The following is a 27,037-nucleotide window of genomic DNA, read 5'->3' on the forward strand; positions in this document are numbered from 1 at the left end:
GAGACCCATGCCTCCTTGGGAGCCACCACACAGAACTATCAGAAGGTGAAGCCAATAGTGTCCCCAAGAACCAGGCCAGAGGTGAGAGTATGGCTAAGGAGGACAAGTCATCCCACCTACCTAGCCTTGTTCCCTGAGTCCATGAGGTCCTGGATGTCATTGTAGGAGGTTACAGCCAGTTTGGAGAGGTCTTCCACATAGGGCCCCAGCAGAGGGTGTTCCCTCACACGCAGGTTGCCTTTGTTCTTGGGGTTCAGGAGGTCACGGACCCGCTCACAGTAAATCTCCATGTAGCTGACCTGAAGAGCAACACCATCAGGACCCCAAGAATGGCTAGGCTGCACCATCAGGACCCCAAGTGACTCTGAACTGCACCATCAGGACCCCAAGTGAGACTGAACTGCACCATCAGAACCCTGTGGCACGGCAGAGAGCTGATTCTTGGAAAGGGCACACAGGGCATCCAGCCTTTGGCCTTTGTGTGAGTGTGGATGTCATCCCACCTCTAACTGTCCAGCCCTTCCTCCATGTAACTGACAGGACCAAGCTATACCATCAGGGACTCCAAGACAGGACAGTGGTTGCCTGCCTACTGTGCAGGACACACAGAAGGTACTCAGCCAGGGTCAGCCTATTTCCACCTACCAGCCCTCTCCCACTCAGAGCCATCTTGAGACTAGCCATATAGCACAAACCACTGTGGTCACCCTGGAGCGACCTCAGCTTCAAGGATGAAGCCACAGTATAGCCCAGGCTTTGTGGTGTCTTCCCCTACACTGGGCAGAATTAGTGGCTATGTAATAAACACCTGCCAGGGCTCAACTTCCCATCACCCCTGAGCTCTGAGAGTTTCCAAATCCCATGTGGGCATGCTGACACAGTCATCGTGCAGATAAGTGACAGGAATAGATAATCATTTTAGGTCACAGAAGCATCACCAACCATGCCTAAAACTCCCCAGATCTACACTCAAAGAAGCAGGCAGCAGGCAGGAGGTCCTACCTCCACTGAGTAGGACATGTTGTCATTGGTCGTGTCATTGATGCGAGAGAAGAGGTCTTCACAGAGCTTCAAGGATGGAGGAAAACATGTTAGCTGATGAGGGCTGGTGGCCCGGAGCCCTGTCCCTCATGGTGCTGTGGGCAGCTTGTACCCAGGCTGGGTGCTGCTTTGCCAGACCTCTCTGGTCCCTCCGAGATGTGCATCCCAATGTAAAGGCCTGAATCCAAGCACCCCATCTTCTGACTCTAGTGTCCCCCGGTTAGTATCTGACCCTCTCTGAGATTATCTATTTGTCACCCTGTCCTCATCTGCGTAGAGGCTGGGGCCATTGCTCCTCAGCCAACCCAGCATTCCTCTTTCCCTGACCAGGACAGTGCTGGCCCAGCTTGGAGCCAGAGACCTCCTTCTGGGAGGAGAGGAAGGGCTGGGAGAGATCAGACTTTTAGTGGCTTCTGAGGAGCCGTCTATATCTCAAACATGTCTTGGCCCCTTGTCCAGGCCACCTGACATCTGCCCCCAATCCTCACAACCCCCACAGAGAAATCTCCCCAGCCAGTGCCTTATCTTGTGTATATGCCCCCACTGGGCACCGTCAAAGGCTGACCCCCTCCTGTAGCACATCCCTGGCCCTACCCCTTCCTCCTCCCAGGCCACCTCACACGACCCTTTCTAGGCCCCACACATACCTGTGGGATGATGCCTTGTTGGTCCTTCTCTTGCTTCCCCATCATGGTGTAGGACTTGCCCGCCCCTGTCTGCCCATAGGCAAAGATGCACACATTGTAGCCCTCAAAGGCATGCTGCAGCATCTCTTCTCCAATGTCCCTGTACACCTGCTTCTGAGAGGCATAGTTGATGTCCTCGGGCTGCAGAGAGACGAGGTGTGGCTGTAGAAGGCTGTGGGCCCTGAGACTGTCCCTGAATCCTCGGAGCTCAAGTAGGGCCAGGGCCTCCGGATGAAGGGCTATGCTATAGTACATTCTAATCTTGACTCGGAAGGGCTTTCTGAGGGGTCCTCTGAGTCACCAACAGAGTCAGAGGGTGGCTGGGCAGCAGAGGGCGGTAAAGAAATCACAGCAGAGTGTAGCATGTGCAAAGACCCAGAGATCAGAGCTCAACCCAGCTGGTTCCTATGACAGTGTCGGGTTTAGCAATAGCAAAAGCTGAAAGGAGGGGGCTGGAGAGATGGCTCAGTGGTTAAGAGCACTGGCTGTTCTTCCAGAGGTCCTGAGTTCAATTCCCAGCAACCACAGGGTGGCTCACAACCATCCATAATGAGTGAGATCTGGCGCCCTCTTCTGGCTTGCAGGCATACATGCAGGCAGAACACTGTATACATAATACATAAATCTTTAAAAAAAAAAAAAAAAAAAAAAAAGCTGAAAGGAGGCAGGGCTGTTCAGGCTGGATGTTATCCTGAGGGCAGAGGGCTCCTCAGTTAGAGGAAGGACATGGCCAAGCCAAAGGGCACAACCTTGGAGGAGGGCTAGATAGGGAAACAGCACTCAAGAGATTTGCGGCTACATTCAGAGATCCAGAGGCCAAGGAGCTTGAGGGAATGGACTGCACGCTTCTAGAAGGAGCCAGGAAGAGGTGGAAAATGGGCAGGGCTGGGGAGGGAGGAGTCTAGAGTCCTTCTATCTCTCGGCTTTCAGAATACTGGAGCTCACAGGTAGGGCTCAGCTTCGGAATTTCTGAGTTTGGAATATTTGGGAGAGGGGAGAAGACATAAGTGAATGGTCATAGGTGTGATACTGTGAGCAGAAGGATCTGGTCCTTAGAGGTTGGTGATCAACTCAGAGTGACCCTCCAGGAGAATAGGGTAGAGTCTTCATTCCATTTTATAGGAAAACATGCAGCTTAAGGAGATCTCAGGACTCCCGAGGTTTACACTACAGTCAGGGCTGGGCCAGTTTTGACACCACCAGCCTGCCTCTCCCCAGACGAAGCTCACCGAGGTATGTGACCAGTAGGAGTAGTCAAAGCTGAAGCTCTTGGGTGTCTCCTTGGGCTGTTTGGGGTTAACAATAGCTGCAATGGACAAAGATAATGAGGTTGGTTAGTTCTATGCTATGGACTCCCAACCATCCTGACTAAAGTAGACACCTAATCCTCAGAGTCCCAGGCGAGTCAGACCGACCCCAGACTAGATGAGACAAGAGACTCACTTGCAGACACACAGGAGTGTCTGCCCTTCTCTCTGGGGTGGACTCACAGATGCCAGAGAGCATCACCAGACCAGGCCTGTCATCTGGTGACTCCCTCCTGAAGACAGTCACACTGTATGCTCCAGCTCCCCTTTTCTAAGGTTCTACGGCCTACTGGTCTACCTGCCTTGCCTGGCACACTTGTGCCTCCGAAGTAGCTGGTGTCTAGGGTACCCTGTCACACGCCCAGTCCTACCTATTGCAGGCACTCTCATGCCTGCACAGCTCATCTGGGTATTTGTGTGCTTGGGGGGGGCATGCTCACTGTCTTACAGGGGAGGTACTCATTGCCAGGCATATCACAATCCCCTCATCTTCTGTTGTCAGTGAATGCCTTCTAGCCTGTTGCTATGACCCAAGCTCATAGGCTTATCCCCTGACTTGTTCCTCTTGAGTATTACAGTGTCTGCCTCCCATCCTCACAGAGGCCCCATCCCAACCCCAGAGACCTAGATGGCTGAGGCATCATCTTAGTCCTATATCCAGGGATGAATTTTGAGTGAGCACTGATATGTCACCCACAGCTAGGTCCTGAAGTTTCCCAAGAGAGGCCCCAGTAGTCCAGGAGGCCTACAATGCCACACAATAGCCTACAACTTCCATCCCCAACAAGCCTGACCCACAGCACCTATGCTCAGTAGCCATAGAGAGGGGACTTGGTTCCTACACCCTAAGGCTATGTCCCCCAGACTGTTAAAGACAAAACAGCTGTGTATGATGTAGACTTGAGGATCCCAGGCCAGATGCATACCCTGCCCAGGGTTCTCACACCATAAAAGACATGGGCCAATCACAGCCATCATCAATTCTGGAAAGCGAAGCTCCCCACCTCCAGGACTCTGTCAACTTGGGACTAGTCTTCCTTCGTGAGAGTCACAACATAGCCCTTAGAATCCCTGGTGCACCCACCAGCCTGCATCTAAGATGACTTCCTGCTACGGTATGGGGAGGAAGAAGACACCTCTTCTCAGCCATGACTGAACTTCTTTCCAAAACCTGCACCTACTTCAGAATGAACCCCCGATATGTCAAGGTGACTGTTTGGAGACGGGAGTCACTGCAAATGGAGTCTATTAAATGATGTCGTCAGAGTGGACCTTCGTCTAGTATGACCTAGATAGCCTTGCAAGACAGAAAAAATGGGAGACAGACACACACATACAGGGAGGACACCGCATCCCTTAAGATAAAGTTGAAAAGCAGGATGAGAACTGTACAACACCAAATCCATCAGCACTCCAGGAGCTCTGCAGGGGCCTGGGGAGGATCCTCCCTCCCAGACCCAAGAGGCCTCAACCCAGACTGTAAATCTGCAGAGTGGCTGTGTAGTCCATTCCTGAAGTTAAACCACCTTCCATGACCTGTCATGGCAGCTCTGGGAAACCCAACACCCTGTGGCCACACAGTCCTCTGCTGCTGTAACATGCTCAGAGGCCCCCCTCTGGTCAAACATCTGGTCCAAGCATCCCTGGGAGTCCTCTACCTAGGCCCCTAGACTGGAGTTTTCCCGGGTCCAGCCTTTGGGAGCCAGTGGGAGAACTGGTGACTGACCAGGCGTCCCACCACAGCTGCCTCAAGGGGGCAGTGGCGCAAGCTGACCTAGTTTCAAGCCCTTCTGCCACCCAGGCATAGTGAGTGGCCTCAATGCAGCCAGAAGCCAAGCACAGGTGAGGCTGGTGCTGTGGAAACGGCTGTGGTACTTCTTCAGTGCAGCGTAACTGGGCCTCCGAACCCCCAATGACGCCACTGACACCCCATCTCTGCTGGCTCTGCTCCTTTACCTCTGGTGCTGCAGGTCAGGGCCTCCACATAGTTCCAGAATCTGTCCCTGTTCCATTCTCTCTCCTGGACAGGCCTGAGCTCTGGACTCCATGCCCCGACCTCCACATCCTCTCTGACTCTGATGGGGTCCTGGTATTAGAGGCATCATCGGATCCCATAAGGACCCTAAACTCCCTAGGATGGGGGCCTCCCAAGGTATAGGAAGTACGCAAGCTCAGTGGGGATGGGGCAGTAGACAATGAATGGGGAGAAGTCTTCATTTCAAGCTATAAGTGGTCCATGGGGAGAATTTACTGTGGGGCCCACCTGGCATATAACCCTGGGCTTGTCCCCCATAACCTGTCTCCTGGATCCTGCAGTATGTTACTGGAAATACCTTCAGTCATTGTACATGGTGGCCCAAGCTCCAGACAGTAGAGAGTTTCCCTGCAGTTCACATAACACAGGCCTAGATCCCAGAGCGCATTGGGCCTTACAGTCCAACCACAGCTCCCAGCCCAACCAGCAGAGGCCCTGTTTGGGGCCAACAGCCCCTCCTCCAACAGTCCCTTTCTCATAAAAGCAGAGCCCATTAGGCCAGAAAGCAACTGGCTGTCCTGTGGAAGCAGGAGGAGAGTGAAAAGGGGCCATTTAGGCTTGGAAGCCAGTCCACCAGACCAGCTCATTAAAGGCTCCATCCCTTCTACCCTTTACTCTGGCTGGGCCCCCGGAAGCCAGGCTCTTCCAAGACAAGATGCACAATACAAGGCCTGTGGGGACTGCACAGGGGCGGCCACCCAGTGGGAAGGACAAAAGTGGGGGTGGAGGCAATGTGCACAGTGGCAGAGGGAAGGAAATTAATTGAGCAGTCTTCCCAGGATCAGAATGGCTCCGGCAACCAGTAACACAGCAGAGTGAGGGGCAGAGTGAGCTGAGGCGGGGCCGTTGCTTCCTGACCCCAGGCGTTCTTCTGTGTGGCTAGAGGGTTCGGAAGTGACCTGGAATTGGGACTGTGGGGAGGACCCAGCATCACAAGGGAGATGATCCACCAAGGTCAGGTCGGTCCCAAGTAAGCCAAGAGCACAGCAGAGTCCCTCCTTCTCAGGCTCTTTATCCCTGGCTCTCCAGGAATTCACTTCAGAGGCACATCCTGGGCTGACTCTTCTGTGTGAGGGGGCCTGTCATCAGTCTACCCTAAGGCCTGCACAGGGACATGGCTGAACCAGAGCCCACACCTCTCTGTTCTCTGAGAACAGAACATGACTTAAAGGACACCAAAACCCAAGAGGTTTGGGGGTAGACTGAGGATATAGACCATAAATAAAGCACACAAAACATTATTTACCCCATGACTATTACAGATTAACAGGACCTAAAGGTGCCTGGAGCACCCACAGTGATTCCAAGGTCCCCCTCCTCCCTCCCTCAATAGGCCTAATGACCACCCAAGGAGGCAGCAGCAATGGACACATCTGGGACCCTTGACTCCAGCAGCCACCTGTGAGCTAGGAAATGACCGGCCAGGTGTTTACACAGGTGCTGAATACTGTGTGATGACTCCTGGCATCATCTGATGCCCTGAGGAAACACGAGGTAACTATTGGTGCCAAGCATTGGGTACAGTTTGGACCAGCAAAAGCTTGTGGAAGACAGTGGACAGAAGCCACATGAGACCCAGGCTCACAGGTCCACCAACCCTGAACAGAGGTGATGGCCAATTCTAATCCTAAGATGTAAGCTTTTTAGGGTGGACTGTCACCAACATAGTCCCCTCAGACCCTGGGCCATTCATAGAGGACCCCAAAGTGAGCCCACCCAGCCTAGTGAGTCAGAAGCTAGGCTGACAGCTCCCCTAGTGGTGGAATGGGGGAACTGCAGCAACAGCTGATCCCCTCCCCCCGCAACTAGGGTACTGTTCAGGTCTGGGTGTGGTTGTCAGAGCCTGAAAAATCCCCAAGCCTCCCACTGCGATCTGCCTCTGCCCACCTCTCTGCCGTTCTATAACATCTCATTAAGAAATCTTCCCGATAAAATAATGAGCAGACAAGAGCCTCAGAGCCTGGGCCTGTCTCCCACCCTAGCAGTCAAATCCCACTGTGGATGGGCCCTTTGGGGCAGGTCTATGTCCCTGGCCTCACGGAAGGACTGTCCCCAACCTCCCCAAGGCTAGACTGACCATACCTCCCACTTATTGGGGTCTGACATTACCAAAATGAGAAACACAGCAAAGACCAGTGGGGAGCTGGAAACCCAGGGCTGTAACCATATCATGAGTTAAATAGTGTTGGCTTCTACCCCCAAATTCATACTCCTGGAACTTCAGGGTGTGGTCTTAGCTGGAAATAGGTCTTGTTGTTTTGTTTTCCTTTAATAGGACCTCACTATGGTGCCTAAACTGGGTTCCCCTAGTCTCAGGTGGTACCCCCACCTCAGCCTCCTGAGTAGCTGAGGTTACAGGCTTGAAAACAGGATGGTAAAGATGTGATTAGCCTTTAACGTGGAGTCATACTGAATTACATTATGCCTTAAGTCCTTGTTAAATAAAAAAGGCCACCTGAGGACAGAGATACATCCAGGTAGGGTGGCTCATGCCCGTGGCTCAGGTCAACCTGGAGTTACAGTATGTGAGATTGAGGTAAGCGTTCAAGGACAGCCTGGGCTACACTGTGAATATTAATCTGTCTTAAGACACAATCTGAGACTCTATCTCAAACAAACAACCAGAACGCAGGGGCACGGGTAGCAAGGAGACCAAGGGACAATGCAGGCAGAAGGGAGAGGAGTGTGGCCCAGCCAGACAACAACCATCAGATGCTTGGAGAGGCAGAAAGGATGGTCCCCAGAATGGAGGGGGAGCATCTGCCCATGCCTTGATGTTGAGTGTCTGGCTTCCAGAACCTGCCAACAAATTCCTGTTTCCACAAACTGTCATTTGTGGTCATCTGTTATCTGGGAGCCCTGGGAGCCCCACACACGTCATGTGGATGAGGAAGGCTCAGGGCTCTTGGACGTAGGCTAGCTAGGTTGGCTCTTGAGTCTGGCTAGCAAGCATGGTCCCATGGTCCCATGTGACCAGCAGTTGATGGTAGCCATTACAGCCAGTACTCACTGGTGGTGCTTCCTGACATCTGGATGATGCACTTGGAGTCGCGGCTCATTTCCCGGGAATTGAAGGGGCGGACGCGGACCGCCACCTTCACAGAAGCCCCGGCCATTTCTGTGGCGTGTGTTGGTAATTCAGCCGCTGCACTTGCCCCAGAGAGGGCAGAGTCACCTGGGAGAATGGGGGACACAAAAATTAGGAGCAGTATTCAAAGAGGCAGTACAAGGGTGCCTGGCCTTATCCACAGGACTTCTCCCGTCCCTTCAGCCTCCCCAATGACACAGTGTGGTGAGCAGCTAAGCTGAGGGTAAGGAGCCCAACAACGCCAGAACAAAGTGACCTTCCAGTGAAGAAAACTGTTCCCCTCTCCCAGCAGCTATAATTTGCAAATGACTTCTTGGTTAGGGATGGGACTTTGTGCCCACTTCTTTCTCTCAGTGCTGGGATTTTGTCTGGATTGAACTTGTGTGGAATCTGAGCAGGAGTTACCAATGGGTGTATCAACCACACCCCAGGGCAGCCTGCATGCTCAGGAAAAGTTGGCCAACACAGAACAGATTCTGTGTTATTGTTTTCTTGTTTGTGTTTACTTGTGTGTGTCCTGGGTGGGGTGGGGGTGGGGGTGTGCTTTCTCTTGTTTTCATTTTTAAGAGATAGACTGTGAAGTTGGGTAGGTCGAGACGAGGAGAGAGCTGGGAAGAGCTTCGGAAGGAGAAAGAATATGACCCGAGTATATTGTATGAAAACATCTTTTGAGCTGGGCTGTGGTGGCACACACCTTTAATCTCAGCATTCGGGCAGAGGCAGGTGGATCTCTGAATTTGAGGCCAGTCTGGGTTACAGAGTGAGTCCCAGGACAGGTTCCAAAGCTACAAAGAGAAACCCTGTCTCAGAAGAAGAAGAAGAAGAAGAAGAAGAAGAAGAAGAAGAAGAAGAAGAAGAAGAAGAAGAAGAAGAAGAAATCTTTTAACTGAATTTTAGAAAGAAGAAAGTGGGGACCCTCACACCCACAGGGCTCCTTGGGCAAGGGTTAGAGATGGACAGGTGTCAAATGGGTCTTGCCTTTCTCTGGCTCTGTGATTCACCTCTGGGCATTGGTTTATGGGTGTGCCGAAAGGGCAGGGTTGAGGCCGATGACCCCACACACAGATGAAACTGGGCCTTGATGGCCTCTCATTAACAGCTCTTTTAGAGGTTGCAGGAGAGGGACAGACCTCCCTACCACTGAGGGTGGACAAATCCACACTGGTGGGGCTGGACTCACACCTTCATGGTAATCCCTGCAGCCGAAAGGCAGAATGTCCATCACTCATTTGAGAGCATGTGCCACATCCCCCAAGTCTATGAGTGACCACCCAGGAAGGGCAGGTGAACCATGGTTCCTTGTGTTGACATCCTAGCCAGGGATGAGGGTGTGGCCCAGGCAAGCCCATGAAGCCCCTAGGACAAGAGTCCTGGGCAGCATGTATGCTGCAGCACACACTGCACCCTTTAAGCGGTATCCTGTGATCGAAACAGGAAATCATCAGCGAGGAAGAAAATGTTTATGATAGATGACGTGGTAAGCTTCTCATTCTCCTCAAATTTAGCTGCACAGATGCTCAATTCCTGTAACCCAGATACTCCAGCAGGATGTTCAGTGAAATCTGGCAAGAAGAGACTTGGAAAACGAGGACAAAGGAGGACCACACACCCCTCCCAGTCCTCACCACACTGCAAAGCCGTGCTCATTTAAGGGCCGACAGTGGCTCTGCTCTAGTTCTGCTTCTGCTGCTGCTATGATAATACAGACCGGAAGCAACATGGGGAGGAGAGGATTTACTTGGCTGAGACTTCCAGGTCACAGCCCCTCGTTGAGGGAAGTCAGGGCAGGAACCTGAAATTCTGCTTCTTGGCTCATTGGCAGGTTTGTATCCAGCCCATGGCCACCTGCCTAGGGATGGTGCCACCCACAGTGGGCTGGGCCCTCGTATATCAGTTAATAATCAAGGCAGTCCCCTACAGACGTGCCCACAGGCCAATCTGATTTAGGCAATTCCCCAATCCAGGTTTTCCTCTCAGACGACTCAAGGCTGTGTCAAGTGGACAGTTAAAGCTGACTGGAACAGGACCCACACAGGGAGGTTCTATGGAGAAGACAGAGCATGCCATAGACGGACACTCCCCGCCCCCCACCCCTCTCTTTTCTTTCGAGACAGGATTTCTCTGTGTAGCTTTGCACCTTTCCTGGATCTCACTCTGTAGACCAGGCTGGCCTCGAACTCACAGAGATCTGCCTGGCTCTGCCTCCTGAGTGCTGGGATTAAAGGCTGCCGCCACCGCCACCGCCGCCACTACCACCCGGCTCCCTCTCTCTCCCTCCCTCCCCCTCTGGAAATAGTAATATTTTACAAGCTCAGTATTGAAAGAGATGCTCAACAGTTGAGAATACTGGCTACTCTTCCAGAGAACCTAGGTTCAAGTCTCAGAACCCAACACAACCGGTTGTTGTTCCAATGTCCTCTTCTGGCCTTCAAAGGCACTGCACACATGTGGTACACAGACATACATGCAGGCAAAACACTCACACACGGACAGTGAAAAATAATTAAGGTCAGTATTGGACAACTGGCCACTTTGAACCATAGACTGGAACTTTCTTTTTGGAAGCACAAACACACAAGGCTATTCCCACTCTGAAGCAAAAAAAAAAAAAAATGCCTCTTCAGGAAGCTAGCAAAGCTCTCCTGCATGCAGGTGGGCAGCTGGTGAATATCAGAGTTACTGAAGCAGTGGAGGTAACAGGCCAAGATTCTGGGGCAGGGGGCTAGAGGGTGCAGGGACAGAGAACACTGAGCGGCGCTGGCTCCCAGCCCATTTGCATTCTGGACATGAGGCGAGAGGCTGAGAGACTGGAGTCTTTCCAGGCAGAGAGCTGTTGCCGAGTGACAGGAAAACCTGCCAAGCTGTGGTGTAGAAACTAACAGGAGGCCAAGATAAGGAAGTGGAATGTCAAGGTGGACACACAGGCAGCTCTCCCCTGAAGACATCTGGCAAGTTCTGAATCCAAGGCATAGAATTTAAGAGCCCAAGCCAAGAGCCTCTGAAAGTCAAAGGAAATTTCCACAGTGGTAGGCTGGCACTATAGACTACAGGTGTCATGGAGGCCAGTCTTGGAAATCCAGGGATGTACAGCAGAGCCCAGTAGACGAGGTCCCACTGATGAGACCTGCTGCAGCCTGGCCTCAGCTGGTTGTGACTGAAGCTCCTGGGAGGGATAAACCTTCTGCAATGGGGTACAGCAATGTCAGGGTCTGGATGGCATCTCAGTCAGCAATGTGAGCCCTTATATCAAAAATTACAAGGCTCGGGGCTAGAGAAATTGCTCAGCCGTTAGAAACACTTGCTGCTCTCCCAGAGGACCTGGATGGCACCCACGTGGCAGCTCACAACCATCTGTAATTCCAGTTCCGGAGGATTCAATGCCTTCTTCTGGTGTCCTCCAATGGCTCTAGGAATGCATATGGTGCATGTACATACAGATGTGCATACAAAACACTGATATACATAAAATAAAGATAAATATTTTTAAATGGTCTGGGAAATGTCATTAAAACAAAAAGGCCATAGAGGGATGATATAGCACAAATTGCTAAACCGTCTTATTAATTAAAAAAAAAAAAAAAACTGGAGCCAGATATTGAGGTGAAAGATCAGAGAAACAGAACAAGCCACAGCCAACCTCACCTCACCAACTCCTCAGTCAATCCTGTTTCCACAAATCCTCAGACTGAAAGCCTCTGAGTCCTCACCCCTGAGGGTCTCAGTTGAACTGCTGCTTAGTTCCTGTCTCCTCATACGTTATATACTGTTCTCCACCCAGCCATGGCACTTCCTGGGATTAAAGGCATGTACCACCACTGCCTGACTCTGTTCCCAGTATGGCCTTGAACTCACAGAGTTCCGCCAAAACTTTAAAATGTGAGGACACAGCAAGAAGGTGCCAGAGCAGGCCTGCGTCAGACACGGAGCACACCTCAGTGCAGCCTTCCAGCCTCCAAAACTGCAAGAAATGAATCACTACTGTCTCAAAGCAGTCCAGAGACAGCAGAAGAGCAACATTTAGCATGGCCGTGAGCCTCGGAAGCTGCTACCTAAGAGCCACTTACTCTGTTGGTTGGGGTTTCCTGATGCTCTTGCTATACAGCAGTTAAACAGTTCCCATTGGCCTATCATTGCTTTTGCTTCCTGGACTTTGGGGTCTTCTCTGAAAACTCATTGCTGATGACAGTGTCCGGAAGCATTCCTCCAATGTCATCTGGTACTTTCACATCTCAGATCTTCCATGTAAGTGCTTTCTTTACCTGTTTGGAGTTAGGTATACTGAATGAGAGCCAGGGTCTAGCTTTATTCTTCTGCACATGGATAACAGTCTGAGCACCACTAGGGATGACTGTCCTTTTCCCAGCATGTGTTTCTTTTCGTTGTTTTGTTTGCTTGTTTGTTTGTTTGTTTGTTTGTTTGTTTGTTTGAGACAGGGTCTCTCTACACAGCCCTGGCTGTCCTGGATCTCACTCTGTAGCCCAGGCTGTCCTCGAACTCACAGAGATCCGCCTGCCTCTGCCTCCCGAGTGCTGGGGTTAGAGGCGTGCCCCCATTCTCAGTCCACTGCGCACTCTATTGTCAACAGCAGTTGTCTGCAGATGCGCGCTCCCTTCTAGCCCTGTTCTACTCCATTCGTCTGTGTGTCTGTTCTGCTCCATTAGTCTGTGTGTCTGCATTTACGCCACTGTCGTGCTCTTTGGATTACGACAGACACGCAGTCATTTGAATTCAGATGGTATAATCCCTTCTGCTTCGTTCGACTAACACTCATTCCAGTGCTGTGGGGTTTGGCTCCATAGGAAGTTTGTTGAAGACTTTTGCTTCTCTACCCATCAAGAATCTTTTCTTTTCTTTTTTTTTAAATTTTAAAGGTTTTTTTTTTTTTTTCTTAGTGGTAGTTTTCTTTTGGATGTGTACTGATTTGGTTGTTCTGTTGTTCTGTGTTCTTGCCTGTTCCACATCCGCATGGAAAGCACAGCTCTTTTCTTTGGTTCTAGTTTGCTGTCTTTTCCAGTGAAATTTCAGGGTATACAGCATGAATGAGTGAATAAATCTCAAAAATGAGACCTTGAAACAAACAAAATACAAAGGCTAAAATGCCTTCACTGCCTCCTCGTACAATGTTTAAATAGTACTTAAAATAGAACCCACAGAGTAAGGCTGTTATTTTGCTATAGAAAGAAAGCTTTAAAAAATTTACATGGGTGAAATGAATTGAGATGGAAGGAAAAACTGGTAATTTTTCTAACTAAATTTGGTACATCACTTGATTCTTCTATATGCATATTAACTTAAAAAGAATTATTTTAATGTTATCATTACGTAGTTCAGATAACTAAGAGCTCAGCTGGTGGACACACACACACACACACACACACACACACACACACACACACCCTTGAAATCCCTGCACTTAGGAAGCTGACATAGGAGATCTGAAGTTCTGTGCCAGCCTGGGCCATACGTCTTCAAACAAAAAAGAAAAAAAAAGAACTAATTTTAATCGGCAAATATTGTGTGTGTCTGTGTGTAAAGACAAGAGAAAGTTTTCTCATTAAAATGGACATTTCTCAGCAGGGAGAAGAAGAGGGGAGACGGCCATTTCCAGCCTACATGACAGAGCACCTGGAAATCCAGGACAAACAATACACATCAGAAACAAGCCAGAACACTACTCGGGAGACAAAAATGAATGGAGAGTGCATAGATAGCATTACTAAAATAAGGATGCCATGTCAGCAAGAATGCAAGGGCCTTTGCTGATGCAAGGGCATCCATGTGGCCAGAGGTAGACCATTCATGACTACAAGCATCACCTCAAGACAGCAGGTCCTTCAAAGCTACACCCTCAGTGTGCAAGGCTGGGGAGATGGGTATACTAGCAAAGGGACACAGGGATTGACTCAACGACATTCAGACACAGGAATGGCAAAGCAAGAGTTGCTAAGAGTCGAAGGTCATGGCCTGTCTCCATGGAGTTTCAGTTTCAAGTTGAGAATATCTGGGTGACCCATGGCACCCAAGCTGGTATCAGCATCAGATCTGAATCCTCAGTGAGAATAGCCACAAACCTTCCAGCAAATTATCACCATCCACGCTTCCCGGCTCCAATCTCCCCAGGGCAGATGATCATCCATGTGTAAGCTCAAAGTCATAAGTTGCCAAGCACATGGAAAAGCAATTCATTCCACTAGAGTCAAGTGAGGGAGAGAGGAAGTAGACAGGGATTGATTCCCTGAAAGGCTTCAGGTTTTTTTGTTTGTTTGTTTATTTTTCTTTTCTTTTTTTTTTTTAAGATTTATTTATTATGTATACAGTGTTCTTCCTGTATGCCAGAAGATGGCACCAGATCTCATTAGAGATGGCTGATGAGCCACCATGTGGTTGCTGGGAATTGAACTCAGGACCTCTGGAAGAGCAGCCAGTGCTCTTAACCTCTGAGCCATCTCTCCAGCCCAGGCTTCAGTTTTGTTTGTTTGTTTTTTTAATGCCCAAATAGAGTTAGTTGTCTTAATGTTTACTGGGGGGGGGGGGGAAAGCAGTAATTAAAAACAATAGAGTAAAACATGAACTTCTAAAAAGCTAAAACTTAGCAGGCCACAAAGTGACTCCCAATAACTTCCATATTGTATCAAACTGATCATTTCACTTGAAAACCAAATATTAACAACAACAACAAAACCTTAGCCACCATATTTAGAAACTTTAAAAATAAACTTTTTAACAATGGATACACCAAGGAAGTTACAACGGAGCTACAGAAATGCTTAGTGAATAACAACAATACTACTAGCTACCACATGGGCTTTCCACGTCCAGCCAGGGTGGAACCACAGGGCCAAGACTTAACTCTCAGGGTTTGGGTAGGTGGGAAATTCGGATAGTTCTGGAAGGAAGAAACTGCTCACAGCTCCAGGTGTTTGTCAGTGATGCCGCTGAGCCTTGCAGAGTGTCTGTCTCTGGCCATGTGATCCAGAGACCAAAGGACAGAGCAGTGAAGGCTGAACAGCCCCCAAAGCTTGCACTGGGTAATGGGGTATTTGTGATCCAATCAGCCAGGATACAGGGTCTTCTCCATCCCAGGAACTCCGTGGAGACACCAAAGAATCCTGTCTTAGTGGGGTGACCCTACACCTCCCTGCAGGAAATCTACTCTAGACCTACCCCAGAAAAGTTCCATGGGCTTTAACTGGCAACACCATCCCTCCAGAGAGCCGCGAGAGCAATAGCCAGTGTGCTCTAGAGGTAAAACCTGTAACTCAGACCACAGTGTAAAAACCACACCTAGTATCCAATAAATTATTACTAGATGTGCCGAGAAGCAGGAAAACCTGTAACTAGAGAAAAGCCAGCCAGCCAGCAGAAACATTTTTCTACATTTTTAGATAAAATTGAGTCAGTGGTTTTAAATTTTACCCACAAGCCAGGCACCATGGGGTGTATGTGAATTCCCAGGACTAAAGAGACTGAGGTGGGGGTCATTTGAGCCCAGGAGTTTGATACCAACTGGTCAAGAAAGCAAGACTCTACCTCAGGAAAAGAATTAAATTAAATAATATAAAAATATAAGTTTGCCAACAAACTAGACAAAAAACTAGAAGCACTTTATAAGTGAGGCCCACCATACATTTTAAAAACAATAATTCAAATTTTATATAGACCTTGAGAGGAAGTGGGCAAGAGACAGGGATGCAGAGAGAAAGTGTGTATTTCCGATTTATTCACTGAAACTAGAGAAACTGGTGACAGATTGATTGGGAAAATCAGAAAAATGGATATTACAGGTTGATTTCACTAATGAACATAGATTCAGGAGCACAGAGCTGACAAGATGGCTCAAGGGGTGGAGACACTGGCCACTAAGCCTGGTGTCAGTCACAAGCCCTACATGGTGGGTGGGAGAGAACCTGCTAACAACACAGGCGGGCCTCTGGTCGCCACAGGTGTGGTCATGGCTCCCAAGTTTGCAAACACACATACAACAAAAAGAAAATAAATGCAATTTAAAACATTTAATTAGCAAAAAAAAACAAAAGCCAACAACCTGGAACTCCTGAAATATTGGCATAAAGCATGACAGGGACAGCTGTATTGTAATTCATTACACACTTGGGAAACGGGGATATATGACATCCTCAATAGATATTACAAACAAAAACAAAACAACAACAACAACAAGTCAGTAGTCTTCCAGATCCACATATGATAACTCTCTCAGCAATATTTGAAGGGAAAAAAAAAAGTCTTTTAAATCAAGAAGCTATTCACTGAAACCCACCCAAACGTTACATTTGTCAGTGACTTGGGAAAAAAATATTCCATCTCTAAAAAGTTTGGGACCAGCCCAGGATGACTGCTTCCATTTCTGCTTAACTGTTACAGGAGTTCCAGCCACACACTAAGACAGGAAAGACAATAAACAAAGATGTGTGTGTGTGTGTGTGTGTGTGTGTGTGTGTGTGTGTGTGTGTGAGAGAGAGAGAGAGAGAGAGAGAGAGAGAGAGAAGACAGTCACCACTCAGCCCATTTGCTCATTTGCATAGACACCAATATTTCCCACAAGTCATGAGTAAGTGCAAAGCTTCATCAAGATCGTTGGAAATTTACGTGTTGATGCACACCAGGTCAGAGAATTAGGAACATTTGACATTTAACATTTTACCATTTAAAATAATAACCAGACTATGAAGTAGCTAAAGATCCCATGAAATTTCCAGGAAGAAAAATGTTAAACTTTACCAAGATCTAGATGAAGAACTCTAACCTTTTCCTGTCTATTTGTGTGCACATTTACTGTGTCCATGTTTGTGTGCATAGGGCCTGCAGGTGCATGTGGCGAGCAGAAGTCTATATTAGGTGTTTTCTCCCACCTTATCTTTGGAGATAGGCTCTCTCACTGTACCTGGAGTTCACCCATTCATCTAGGCTGGCCAGCCAGCGTGCCCCAGGAGCCTTCCTGCCTCTACCTCCCCAGCACTGGGATTACAAGCAAGAACTGCCCATCCCCCAATAGCACTGGGGGTCAAATTTGAATTCAAGTCTTCATGTTTGCCTGGCACCAGCTTTACCAGCTAAGCTACCTCCCCAGCCTGAGCTATGGCCTTTTGTGAAAAACAACCATCTCAAAAATGTTGACTTTTATGTAAATCAATCTAAAGCGCCAGTGTAATTTCAAGTGATATCTTAATCTCTTTTATTAAACTTGGCAACTTGCTTCTAAAAATGTGTGTGGGAGAATAAGATACTAGGAATGCCAATACCAAGTCTGAAGGGAAACAGACCATGGATTCACGATCCCCAGGGCTACAGTTTAGATCTGAACTTCCCACACTCAGCCCATGCGATCTCAGCTTACTCTACTGGGAGGTGATGGGACCTTTAGGAAAGGACCTAATGGGGGGGTCTCCCAGTCCCTGGGGAAACGTTTGACAGGAATAGAGGTACCCTGACCCCTCTCTTCCTCTCTCCTAAACATAAATAGCTTCATTCACAGTGAACCCTTTCAGTGATGTCTCAACCCTGACCCAAAGCAATGAGGCCGTGCAACCTTGGACCCAAACTCTGAGCTTTACTAAACCTTCCCCTTTATCAGTTGATACTCTGGGGCATTTGTTGTAAGAACAGCTAATATATTTGGATTCAGTTACCTGGTATCAACCATGACCTAAAAATATTAAATGGAAATTTGCAAAACTAAGCAATTTCTAAGTTGCAAATTTTGTTAAGTTTTATCTACTTTTATTATGAACCACTATTAACCTGTTACTGTGCTCATTTCATAAACAAAACTTTATCAGATACACATGTGTAGGAAAAAATAGTCTGTATGGAGCCATATCCTACTGTAGTTTCAGGCATACACATGGAGTCTTTGACTGTGTCCTCTGCAGATCAGGAGGTACAATGCAGTGCTGGGACTAAGTAGATATCTGGCTGTGGTGGGGCCATCTCTGTAATTCAGCATTTGAGAGGTAGAGACAGGAGGATCAGGAGCTCATCTTCTGCTCAGAGCAAGTTCAAGACCAGTCTGAGCTATGTGTAATCTCAGATCGATCGATAGATAGATAGATAGATAGATAGATAGATAGATAGATAGATAGATAGATAGATAGATAATAGATAAATGATAGATGATAGATAGATAGATAGATAATAGATAAATGATAGATGATAGATAGATAGATGATAGATAGATAATAGATAGATGATAGATGATAGATAGATAGATGATAGATAATAGATAAATGATAGATGATAGATAGATGATAGATAATAGATAAATGATAGATGATAGATGGATGATAGATAGATTGATAGATGATAGATAGATGGATGGATGGATGGATGGATAGATAGATAGATAGATAGATAGATAGATAGAGATAGAGGTAGACAGACAGACAGATAGACTGAGACAGACAGACAGGGTGGTAATATAGAGGGATAGAAACCCACTATGTAAACAGAAAGGATCAAAAACAGACTTATGAAGTACAGTCCTTTGCATGTGGTGTGTAGCCACAGCCAGGGAGATGTCTCAATGGGTAACAGCGCTTGCTAACCAAGCATAAGAACTTGAGTCCATGTTTCCAACATCTATGGAAGCAGCCAGGCACACCTGTAACCCAAACAAGGGTTGAGGAGGCAGGTTACAGAGACAAAAGCATCCCCCCTGGGGCTTGCTGGCCAACCAGCCTATCTGAGCAAATGATGAGCTAGAGTCAGTGAGAAACTCTTGTCTCCACAAGAGTAAGATGGAGAACAGCAGAACAGAACACTCCAAGTTCTCCCCTGGACTCTGCATCCTCTCTGCATGTGAACGCATGGTTACAATCACCTGCACACAAAAAATTTTTTAAATGTTTAATTAAACAAGAAGATAGTTAGGGTAACATCGTCATCACACCATACTCCAGAGGGTGGGGGGAGGGTGAATTCTCTCAGAGGCAAAAGAATAGGTCATTGTGTACAGTGGAAGGGAAGGCTAATGTGGAGCATTGTCACAGCAAAGTCAAAAGGAAACTGAGCGAGCGGTCTTGGGGGCTCTTGAGCCAGGGAACGGGGCCCATATTGGGGCATCAGAAGCATTGCTACCAGTGTCTGAGAGTGGCATGGACCAGGATGCATCTGTATATTTCAGGCTTCTCTGTCAACATGGGACAGATCTGTGCACAGGGAGAGCAAGGAAATGCCAGATCCCTGTGGACAGTGGATAGGAGACAACTATGATGCAATGGTTGAGAACGCAGCCATGGACCTAACTGAATCCCCAGAGCCACATGTTAACAACAGTTTCAGGATGAAGAAGTGGACCATTCATGGATTTGTGGTTTAATGGCTCATCACAGGAACAACTTTAATACAAAATCAAGCTCTCTGGCACACTTGTTCTGTCTTGCAGGGGATAGTTTTGGCTGTTAGATGTAGTCTAAGTCCTTCACCATAGCTAAACAAAGGCAGTCACCAGGCTCCCATGCTCTTTGACTATGGGCTAAAGAAGGCCCTATGTTCTGTGAGTTACATGGCCCCAGGTATTTCATGATAGCTACAGAACTTGGATCAAGACACATGCAGAAGGCAGACAAGTATGTGGGGTGGCCATGAGCAGCAGGTGTTCCTAGCCACCAGGGAAGGGTGAGCCTCTGCAGAGAACACACAAGGGCCTCCCTGGCAACCTAGCAGCCACCTTTACCTAGGGATCTATCTGTCTTTAAGATAGGTCAATGGGCTGATCGGTGGACACAGAAACATGCCAAGAACATTGAAGAACATGGCATCAACAGGTTCCTCTTCCTGAGTACGAGAGGGAAAACATTTGAAATGGTTCCCTTCTTATCGAAATGGATGCACAGAGTCAAAGCCAGTTCACACCCAAGTCCCCCAAAGAGAGAGGAAGGGGCCCCGCCCCCCGTAACGAACTAACAATCATGCCTGCCAGTCACACTGAGACCTCACAGAACGCGAGAAGGAGCGCAGTAGAGTCACCCCAGTGGTGAGAATAAAGGGCTTGGATGGCCTGCAGGGGTGCAGGGAAGCGAGGAGGGTGCTTGCGTGGTACTCTTCCCAAGGCTACATTTGGGCACCCAAAGAATCCGGAGGAAGGCAGGTACGAGGCATAGGGCTAAACAGGAAACGGCCCCACTGCCCTCATCCACCTCGTAATAGATAGCATTACTGGAACCATTAGCAGGCAGCAGGATGCTTTTTGTCCCCCCACAAATATTAAAGAGCACAGCCTTCAGGGCAGAAGCTGAGACCAAAACTCTGGTGCTGGGTGGGGAACTTGGCAGCAGCTCCCCATCACCTGGGCCTGAGCCTGCAGAGGGTCCATGCCCCAGTTAGAGCCCCACTCAGAGGAAGCAGATGCATCACAAGTACTCCTCTGATGCTGGGCCTCCCAAGACCTACGTGTACCAAAGTGGGGAGCTTGAGCAAAGCAGCAGGAAACCAGCCCCCTGGGAAAGGGAAGCCACACACAGAGCAAGCAAACAAAACCTCCCGCCTACAGGCTCGGGCGCTCTAGAAAGAGCCACCTTCGGCAATAGGAGGAGCAGGACGCTCTGAGATGGAAGCAGTTAAAGAAGGCAATGTGAGCCGGGCAGAGGTGGCACACGCCTTTAATCCCAGCACTCAGGAGGCAAAGCCAGAGGAAGACCTCTGTGAGTTCAAGGCCAGCCTTGGTCTACAGAGCAAGATCCAGGACAGGTGACAGGCACCAAAAATACACAGAGAAACCCGGTCTCAAAAAGAAAAAAAAAAAAAAAAAAGGCAATGTGTTAGAGGCAAGCCGTGGAGAAATTCAGACAAAGAACTGGAAAATGAAGACTAAGAGATGGCCACAAAACAGAAAAGACAAGGAGACAAATATGAGGGAGAAAAGCAGCTTTTGAGGGAATTTGAGGAAGAAAGGAGAAAAAAGGTAGGAAGACTGTAAACATACAAATAAGAGACCCAACCTTCCATCTGAACAGCCAACAAGGATCATTACAAACAAAACCCACTGAGACCTATCCAAGTGCATGGTAGACGCCCATGGAAAATGAAGATTCCAGAGGGAAGAGAGTCACAGGAGAAGGCACTCATGAGCCCAGGATGCCCAGGCCTGTGAAGCCATAGCCTCCCAAGTTCTGAGGAAATGACTCAGCATCGGGTGAGGATGGAGCAGAGCCCCCTCACACACTCAGAGATTCATGCGTCATTTTCAGTAAGGCTCACAAGGATACACCCCAGCAAAGCAAGATAGAAAGCCATAAACAGACAGCCAGTGGGCCAAGAATCCGAGACTTGGTTGATGGGAGCAGTAACGCGAACTAAGGAAGCAGGTGAGCACCAGGCTGATAGCCACCCGCCAGCCAGAGGGAGGTGGCTCCCAGGCCTGGGGTGGCAGGAAAGAGGGACTTAGCAGAGCTGTGGGACCCTAGAGACAAAAGAAATCCATTCGATTAAAAAAACAGAGATATCTGAGGTCTAAGAAAAGAAAACCCTAACTGAGAAAGTCTTGCCAGGGCTGGAGAGATGCTCAGTGGTTAGGAGTGCTGTCTGCTCTTCCAGAAGACTGGAATCAATTCCTAGCATCCACATGGTGGCTCATCATCACCTGTAACTCCAGTTTCAAGGACACCCTCTTCTGGCTTCCTTGGGTACCAAGCACGCACAGATGTACATGCCAACAAAACACACACACACACACACACACACACACACACACACACACACTTAAATTTAAAAATAGATATTAAAAAAGAAAAGAAAATCCCGCCGAAGCACAAAAGTAATGCACAAGCATCAAAACTCCAGGCCGATGCCTCTCTTTGCTCCTCCATGCCCTGTTGTCACCTGCCAGAGTTGCGACAGCTCTGCCCCTCGCTGGGGAGAGGACCTGCAGCCACAGAGACCTTAGAGCAAGAAGCAGGCAGAAAGTGAGACCGGTCACAGGAAGCCGCTGAGTCCCCAGGGCAGCAGCCTCAGAATGGTGCTCACCGGCCCTGTATCTTACTGTCTTACTTTGAACGGGTGACGGATAGGATAGGCAGCTGAGGCCCACTTGAAGGTGAGTGGATGTGGGGAGTCCTGGCACCCCTCTAGCTCACTTCTGGGCGGCATCATCATCATCCCCAGGGGTCAGCTCAAGGGGAGGGGACCATAGGGACAATCAGGGGCTGTTGTGACCCCTAGAGCTCCACCCAAAGGGAAGGAGATCCTGCCCAGCTAGCCTCAAGAATTCACAGACCTAAGACCGCCCCAGTAGATAGTGTAGCAGCTGCTTACCCTGAGCTTTGGAGATCAAAGATGGTACTCACTGAGTCTTACTGGAAGATAGGAGGTGACACTATGCTGCCCCCCTGGAAGGGGCAAGGAATGGGGATATAAGAGAAAAGGGAAAGACAGATGGGAGGGGTGGGAGGCAGGCAGAAGGCACTAAAAGAGCAGCAACTGTTTGGTGCCTGGAAAAATCAAGCATGACATTTCAGGAGCCTCAGTGTCTGCATTTGAGTAATGGGCGTGCTATCACTTCCTCACTGTCATCTGAGAGCATCGGATAATGGAATGCACACAATGGCACAGTGCAGTTTATGACATATAAATGTCCCCTGCTTTCTTCTCAGCCCCAAGCCAATGGGGGAGAGGGGAAATGGGGAGGAAGGGAGGGAGGGGGTCTGCATCCTGTGTGCTAGTGACTTACAGCAAGCCTTCTGAAGGAGGCAGTACCCAAGAGGCCTTTCAGGAAGATCCAGGCCTGGAAAGACAGCGACCCAGAGAAGAGTCAAATGGTGGAAAAAAGCAGGGACCCAGGGATGCTGAATGCTTCTGTGTCTACACATGTGCATCTGTGTGCATGAGTGTGACCTGTGTGGATGTGTATACATGTGACTGTTCCATGGTGTGTTTGTATCTGGTGTGTGTGGCTGCAGCCCCACAGGTGAATGAGGGGAAGATGGAACCCTTAGGGTCTCGATGGCCCTGACTGCTCCTGCAGTCCCCTACCCTTGAGCTGACCTCTGGTCTGTCCCAGCGTAAGGTTAGTGGTACCCAGGAAGTCCTAGATTGATGCCAGAACTCATGCTTCTGTATGCGCCTGCCAGCCACCCTCAGATGGGCCACGGCTGCCTTCCCCACCTATCTCCAGCTCAAACCAGGATGATGAGAAGTGAGAGGTCTGTGGGAGCCAGCATTGAAGGACACTGCCAACCCAAGCAAGGGGAGACTCAGCTCCTTAGTGTCCCTGATCCCAACTCCCCACCTGCTTCTAGGACCAGGGCTGCCACTGCTGCAGGCCCCTGGGTGGGAGGGAGTAAGGTAGGTGGATGTGAGTCCTGAAATCTGAGTAGGAGATTGCGCACAGGGGGACCTCCAGACCAGACCGTCTGCATGTCTTGGCCTGCCCACACTGCACCCAGGATTAGATTAAACACAGTGTATAAAGGCTTTGCTGAGGGCAACTCAAGAACTAAGTACCAGCGAAAGGGACTGGGTAGGCACTCAGAGGAGTCAGTATCCCCTCCTATATCATGGCAGGCCTGGCTTAGCCAGTCTGAGTCACCAAGACCCTGGGGGGAGGCGCAGTCAGTCAGGCCAAGTGTGGATCCAGGACCCTGGTTGAGCTCACAGGTAAAGCGGCACAGCTACCTCAGAGGGGGCTGAGGAGGCTCCACACTGCCTCTGCTGTTGCTTCTGGGGCGGGCCATGGGAAGCTCTGTCCTTTGGGCCTAAGGTTTTTGCCTATGCTCTAGGGAACATGTGGACCTCTGCACACTGCATATTATGTGTTCATCTGTTAGCTCAGTGTCCCAGGCCCATCACTCTCTACAGGTGACCACTGAGACCCTCCCAGTTCTTGGAAAGATGAGTTCTGTCCAAAGGCTTAGCCCGGGTACAGTTTTTGTGCAGGATGACCCTCCTTGAACAACCTTGTCTTTCTGAGCTTTTGCTGGGGCCGGTCAGACTCATCTGCTACCTGTCTTTGCTGCCCACCCCCCAAACCCTGTACAAAGCCCACAGGAGGATTGCCCTGCTACATTTGCAGAGCACACAATCATCATAAGAGACAGAAAAATAGGCACAGAACAGGCTGAGTCCTGAGACACCCCCTGCCCGCTGCCTCCTGGCCTGATCTTGAATACTCAGCCACTCATCAGGTCTGGCTTTGTGCAGATCACAGGCCTCCACCTGTCTGAGGCTAGTGCAGTCTACAGGTTTCATGCTCCCTCTGAGTAGGGCGTTAGGACAGGGGGCATGGTAAGAGAGGCATCCAGCCTGACAGGTCTCAGTGCCCTCCCCCTTTCCCCCCCCCCCCCCCGCCCCCCGCGGTCACATTGCAAGCTCCCACACCGGGCTTCTCTGACCAGTGGCCCACAAACCAAGAAGGACAACCTGTCCTTCAGATCCATCCTCACTACAGGAGGAAGCCGCTAGTACGGGGTCCCTGCCTTGGGAACAGGGCCTTCCCCAGGCTTCACACCCATAGGGCACATAGCTTCCCACAGCCCTCCGCCTGAGAAGACTGGAATGTTGACTCCACCCACCAAAAGCAAGGGACCTGCAGAGGACCATGCTTGTGCAGAGGTCTGCCTTGGACCCTGCAGCACCCCTCACCCTGCTGCTCCACACCTGCCCTGCCCACCCCCTCCCCACAGCCTGACTAGGGCAGGTGACCAGCCACACCTGCAAAATGGCCGCCGCAGGTGCGGCCCCAGCCCCCCGAACCCCAACAGCTTCCCTGCAGCCTGCGCTGCCTCCTTAGACAGAGGCGCTGGGCACGTTGCCCTGGCAGCCGCCTTCGGCCAGCTTGGTGTGACCGTGTCTTCCGCAGGAGCCTGCGCTGAGTCTGTGGGTCCCCGGGATTGGACTCGCACCAGCCCTGAGCGCAGCAGGACCTCTCCGCACCTCCTCCTCCCTCAACCGCGTGATCCAATCCGCTTGCCCTAGCAGGCCTTTAATCCCAGCAATGCGGTCCCCTCTTAGGTAGGCTAGCCGCTGGGGGACGGGTCCTCTGGCCTCCAGGATGGGGGGGAAAAGTCCCCATTCCTGGGGACGTGGGCGCGCATCGGGTCCGCGCCCGGGCGGGCGACGTCGCGCCGGCGCCCAGCAGGCCCCATGACTTGGCAATCCCTCTCTCCCCTCCCCCGCCCCTCGCCTGTGGCCCCCAGCAGCCTGCACCCCACCGCACCGCCGACCCTCCCTCTCCCTCTTAGCCCGTGTGCGGTCCCTGCCCCTTGGGGAGCAGAGGGCGGTGGCCTTCCCCTAGGAAGCAGTTGGGGCGAGGAGTGGCTTCATGAGGGAGTGCGAGGGTCTTCGCAGGCAATGTTCCCAGAGTCAACCCATTGCTAGACGCCCGGGGATCTCTGCTAGCCCAGACGACGCGTCCCTCAGCCCCCTCCCTCCAGCCCGGGGCCACACCTGTTACTGGGGCGCTGGCTTAGAAGCTGCCAGGCGTGTCTGCGGGTGGTTCCTCCCGCGCTGTGTCTTTCTGGCAGGGAAATGGGGTCTCTGGAGGGAGGGGCATCGGGAGCAATAGGAGTGATGGGCAGTCACCGGTGAAGTGCGCATTAAGCCGGTGGCCTGGCCGCGGCGCCGCATCCCCCGCCCCGCCCGCCTGTTTTGCTGTGGGCTCCAGCATCGGCCCTCCCCCCACCCACCGGGGACCAGAGCGGCTGCCCCGAGCACCCTTCCCTAGGGCCTGGATCAGCAGCCGCGCCCCGTCCCGACGCCCCGCAGCCTTGTCCTGGTCCCTACTGGGCATCTCTGCCTCCCCTCCCCCGTGGATCCGTCGCATCCCTCTGGGTAGCTCCTCTGCAGTGGAGGAATACAGGGGGAAAGGAGGCTGTGACCCAATCTGCCGGTCCCTCTCGCTGGCGACCTCCGCCCACATGGGCCAAGGGTCGCTCAGCAGCAAAGGAGTCGTTTCTGAGGGCCCTGAAAAGCTTCTCAAGGAGCACCGACACCCCTGAATTCGCCCCTTTGTTCTTCGAAGAGGCGGAGGAAGGTCGGGGGAAGGGAAGCCGCAGCTCCAAGCCCGCGCTTTGGGCTGCGACAAGGACATTGGCGATGGCCCGGAATCCCCGACCCGATGCTCGGAGTGCGGGTGCCGAATGCCACGGACAGGTGCGGGGTGATGAACGCGGATGGCGACAGGCAGGGCGGGCCGGTAGCCTTACCTCCCAGGCGTCACTGGCGGCGGCCCCGCATGGGCACTGGCACCGGAGAGGGTCCCCCGAGCCTGGAACTGATGCTGCTCGCTGGCTGCTGCTGGTGCTGTGACGGTGGCGCCGCGTGACGAGCTCCGTGCCCCCGGCCCGGCCCTCCCCGAGCCCCTCCCGATGCGCTGGTTGGCTGCGCGCTGCGTCCGAGGCTCAGCCGCCAGCTGGTTTGTCGCGCGGAGAGAGGGACGGGCATAGCGGCCGCAGAAGGGATGAGGTTGGAGCGGGAGGGGGCTGGGGCTGGGCTGTGACATCACCAGTGAGGGGTGGGGGACAGACTCCCGGAATAGGCTGCAGCATCCCCTCGCTCAGCACTGCCTTTCACTCCCAGACAGGGACTCGGTGGCGTCCACGGAGCAGACTCGGAACCAAGCCCTTTCTGCTTTCAACGGGAATCAGAGAAAATGTAAAACATCCACCTGCTGGGCCCGGGGACATCAACACCGGCGCATCGTAGGGAACAAAAAAAAAAAATAGAGCTAGGTGTGGGGTTGGGGCGCTTCTTTCACTGAAGAAGGTGTGTAGGGGCGGGCTAGGGATCTGGACTCCAGGGAGTTAACAGGTGGGTCTTAACATCGCTTCTGGTGTCCGGCCCAGATCTTCAGAAGAAAGCTGCTAACCAGGATGACGCCACAGCCGGCGAGCTGACCCGAACCTCCTTCCCTCAGGTGGAGACCTCCATC

General features: G+C 50.8%; 1 protein-coding gene across 19 annotated transcripts in view; it reads right to left on the minus strand.

Annotated features, from left to right (window-relative positions):
* Kif1a (kinesin family member 1A) overlaps window positions 1–26,439 on the minus strand; it is an 89,153-nt gene extending 62,714 nt beyond the window's left edge. For 12 of the 19 annotated variants that reach the window (XM_036173091.1, XM_036173090.1, XM_036173089.1 and 9 more), the window contains exons 1-6: window positions 26,313–26,438; window positions 8,080–8,244; window positions 2,957–3,033; window positions 1,689–1,868; window positions 1,003–1,068; window positions 121–299 (exon numbers count right to left, since the gene is read on the minus strand). In XM_036173091.1, the coding sequence (XP_036028984.1) occupies window positions 121–299; window positions 1,003–1,068; window positions 1,689–1,868; window positions 2,957–3,033; window positions 8,080–8,185 (608 nt within the window). In that variant the 5' untranslated portion in view covers window positions 8,186–8,244; window positions 26,313–26,438. Of the gene's footprint in view, window positions 1–120; window positions 300–1,002; window positions 1,069–1,688; window positions 1,869–2,956; window positions 3,034–8,079; window positions 8,245–25,554; window positions 25,621–26,312 lie in introns of those variants that run through there. The other 7 variants (XM_036173080.1, XM_036173079.1, XM_036173077.1 and 4 more) reach the window with 2 other exon arrangements.
* Window positions 26,440–27,037: the final 598 nt, after the last annotated feature.

Source organism: Onychomys torridus, chromosome 23 (genome assembly GCF_903995425.1).
Source record: "Onychomys torridus chromosome 23, mOncTor1.1, whole genome shotgun sequence".
In the NCBI taxonomy this organism is placed as follows: domain Eukaryota; kingdom Metazoa; phylum Chordata; class Mammalia; order Rodentia; family Cricetidae; genus Onychomys; species Onychomys torridus.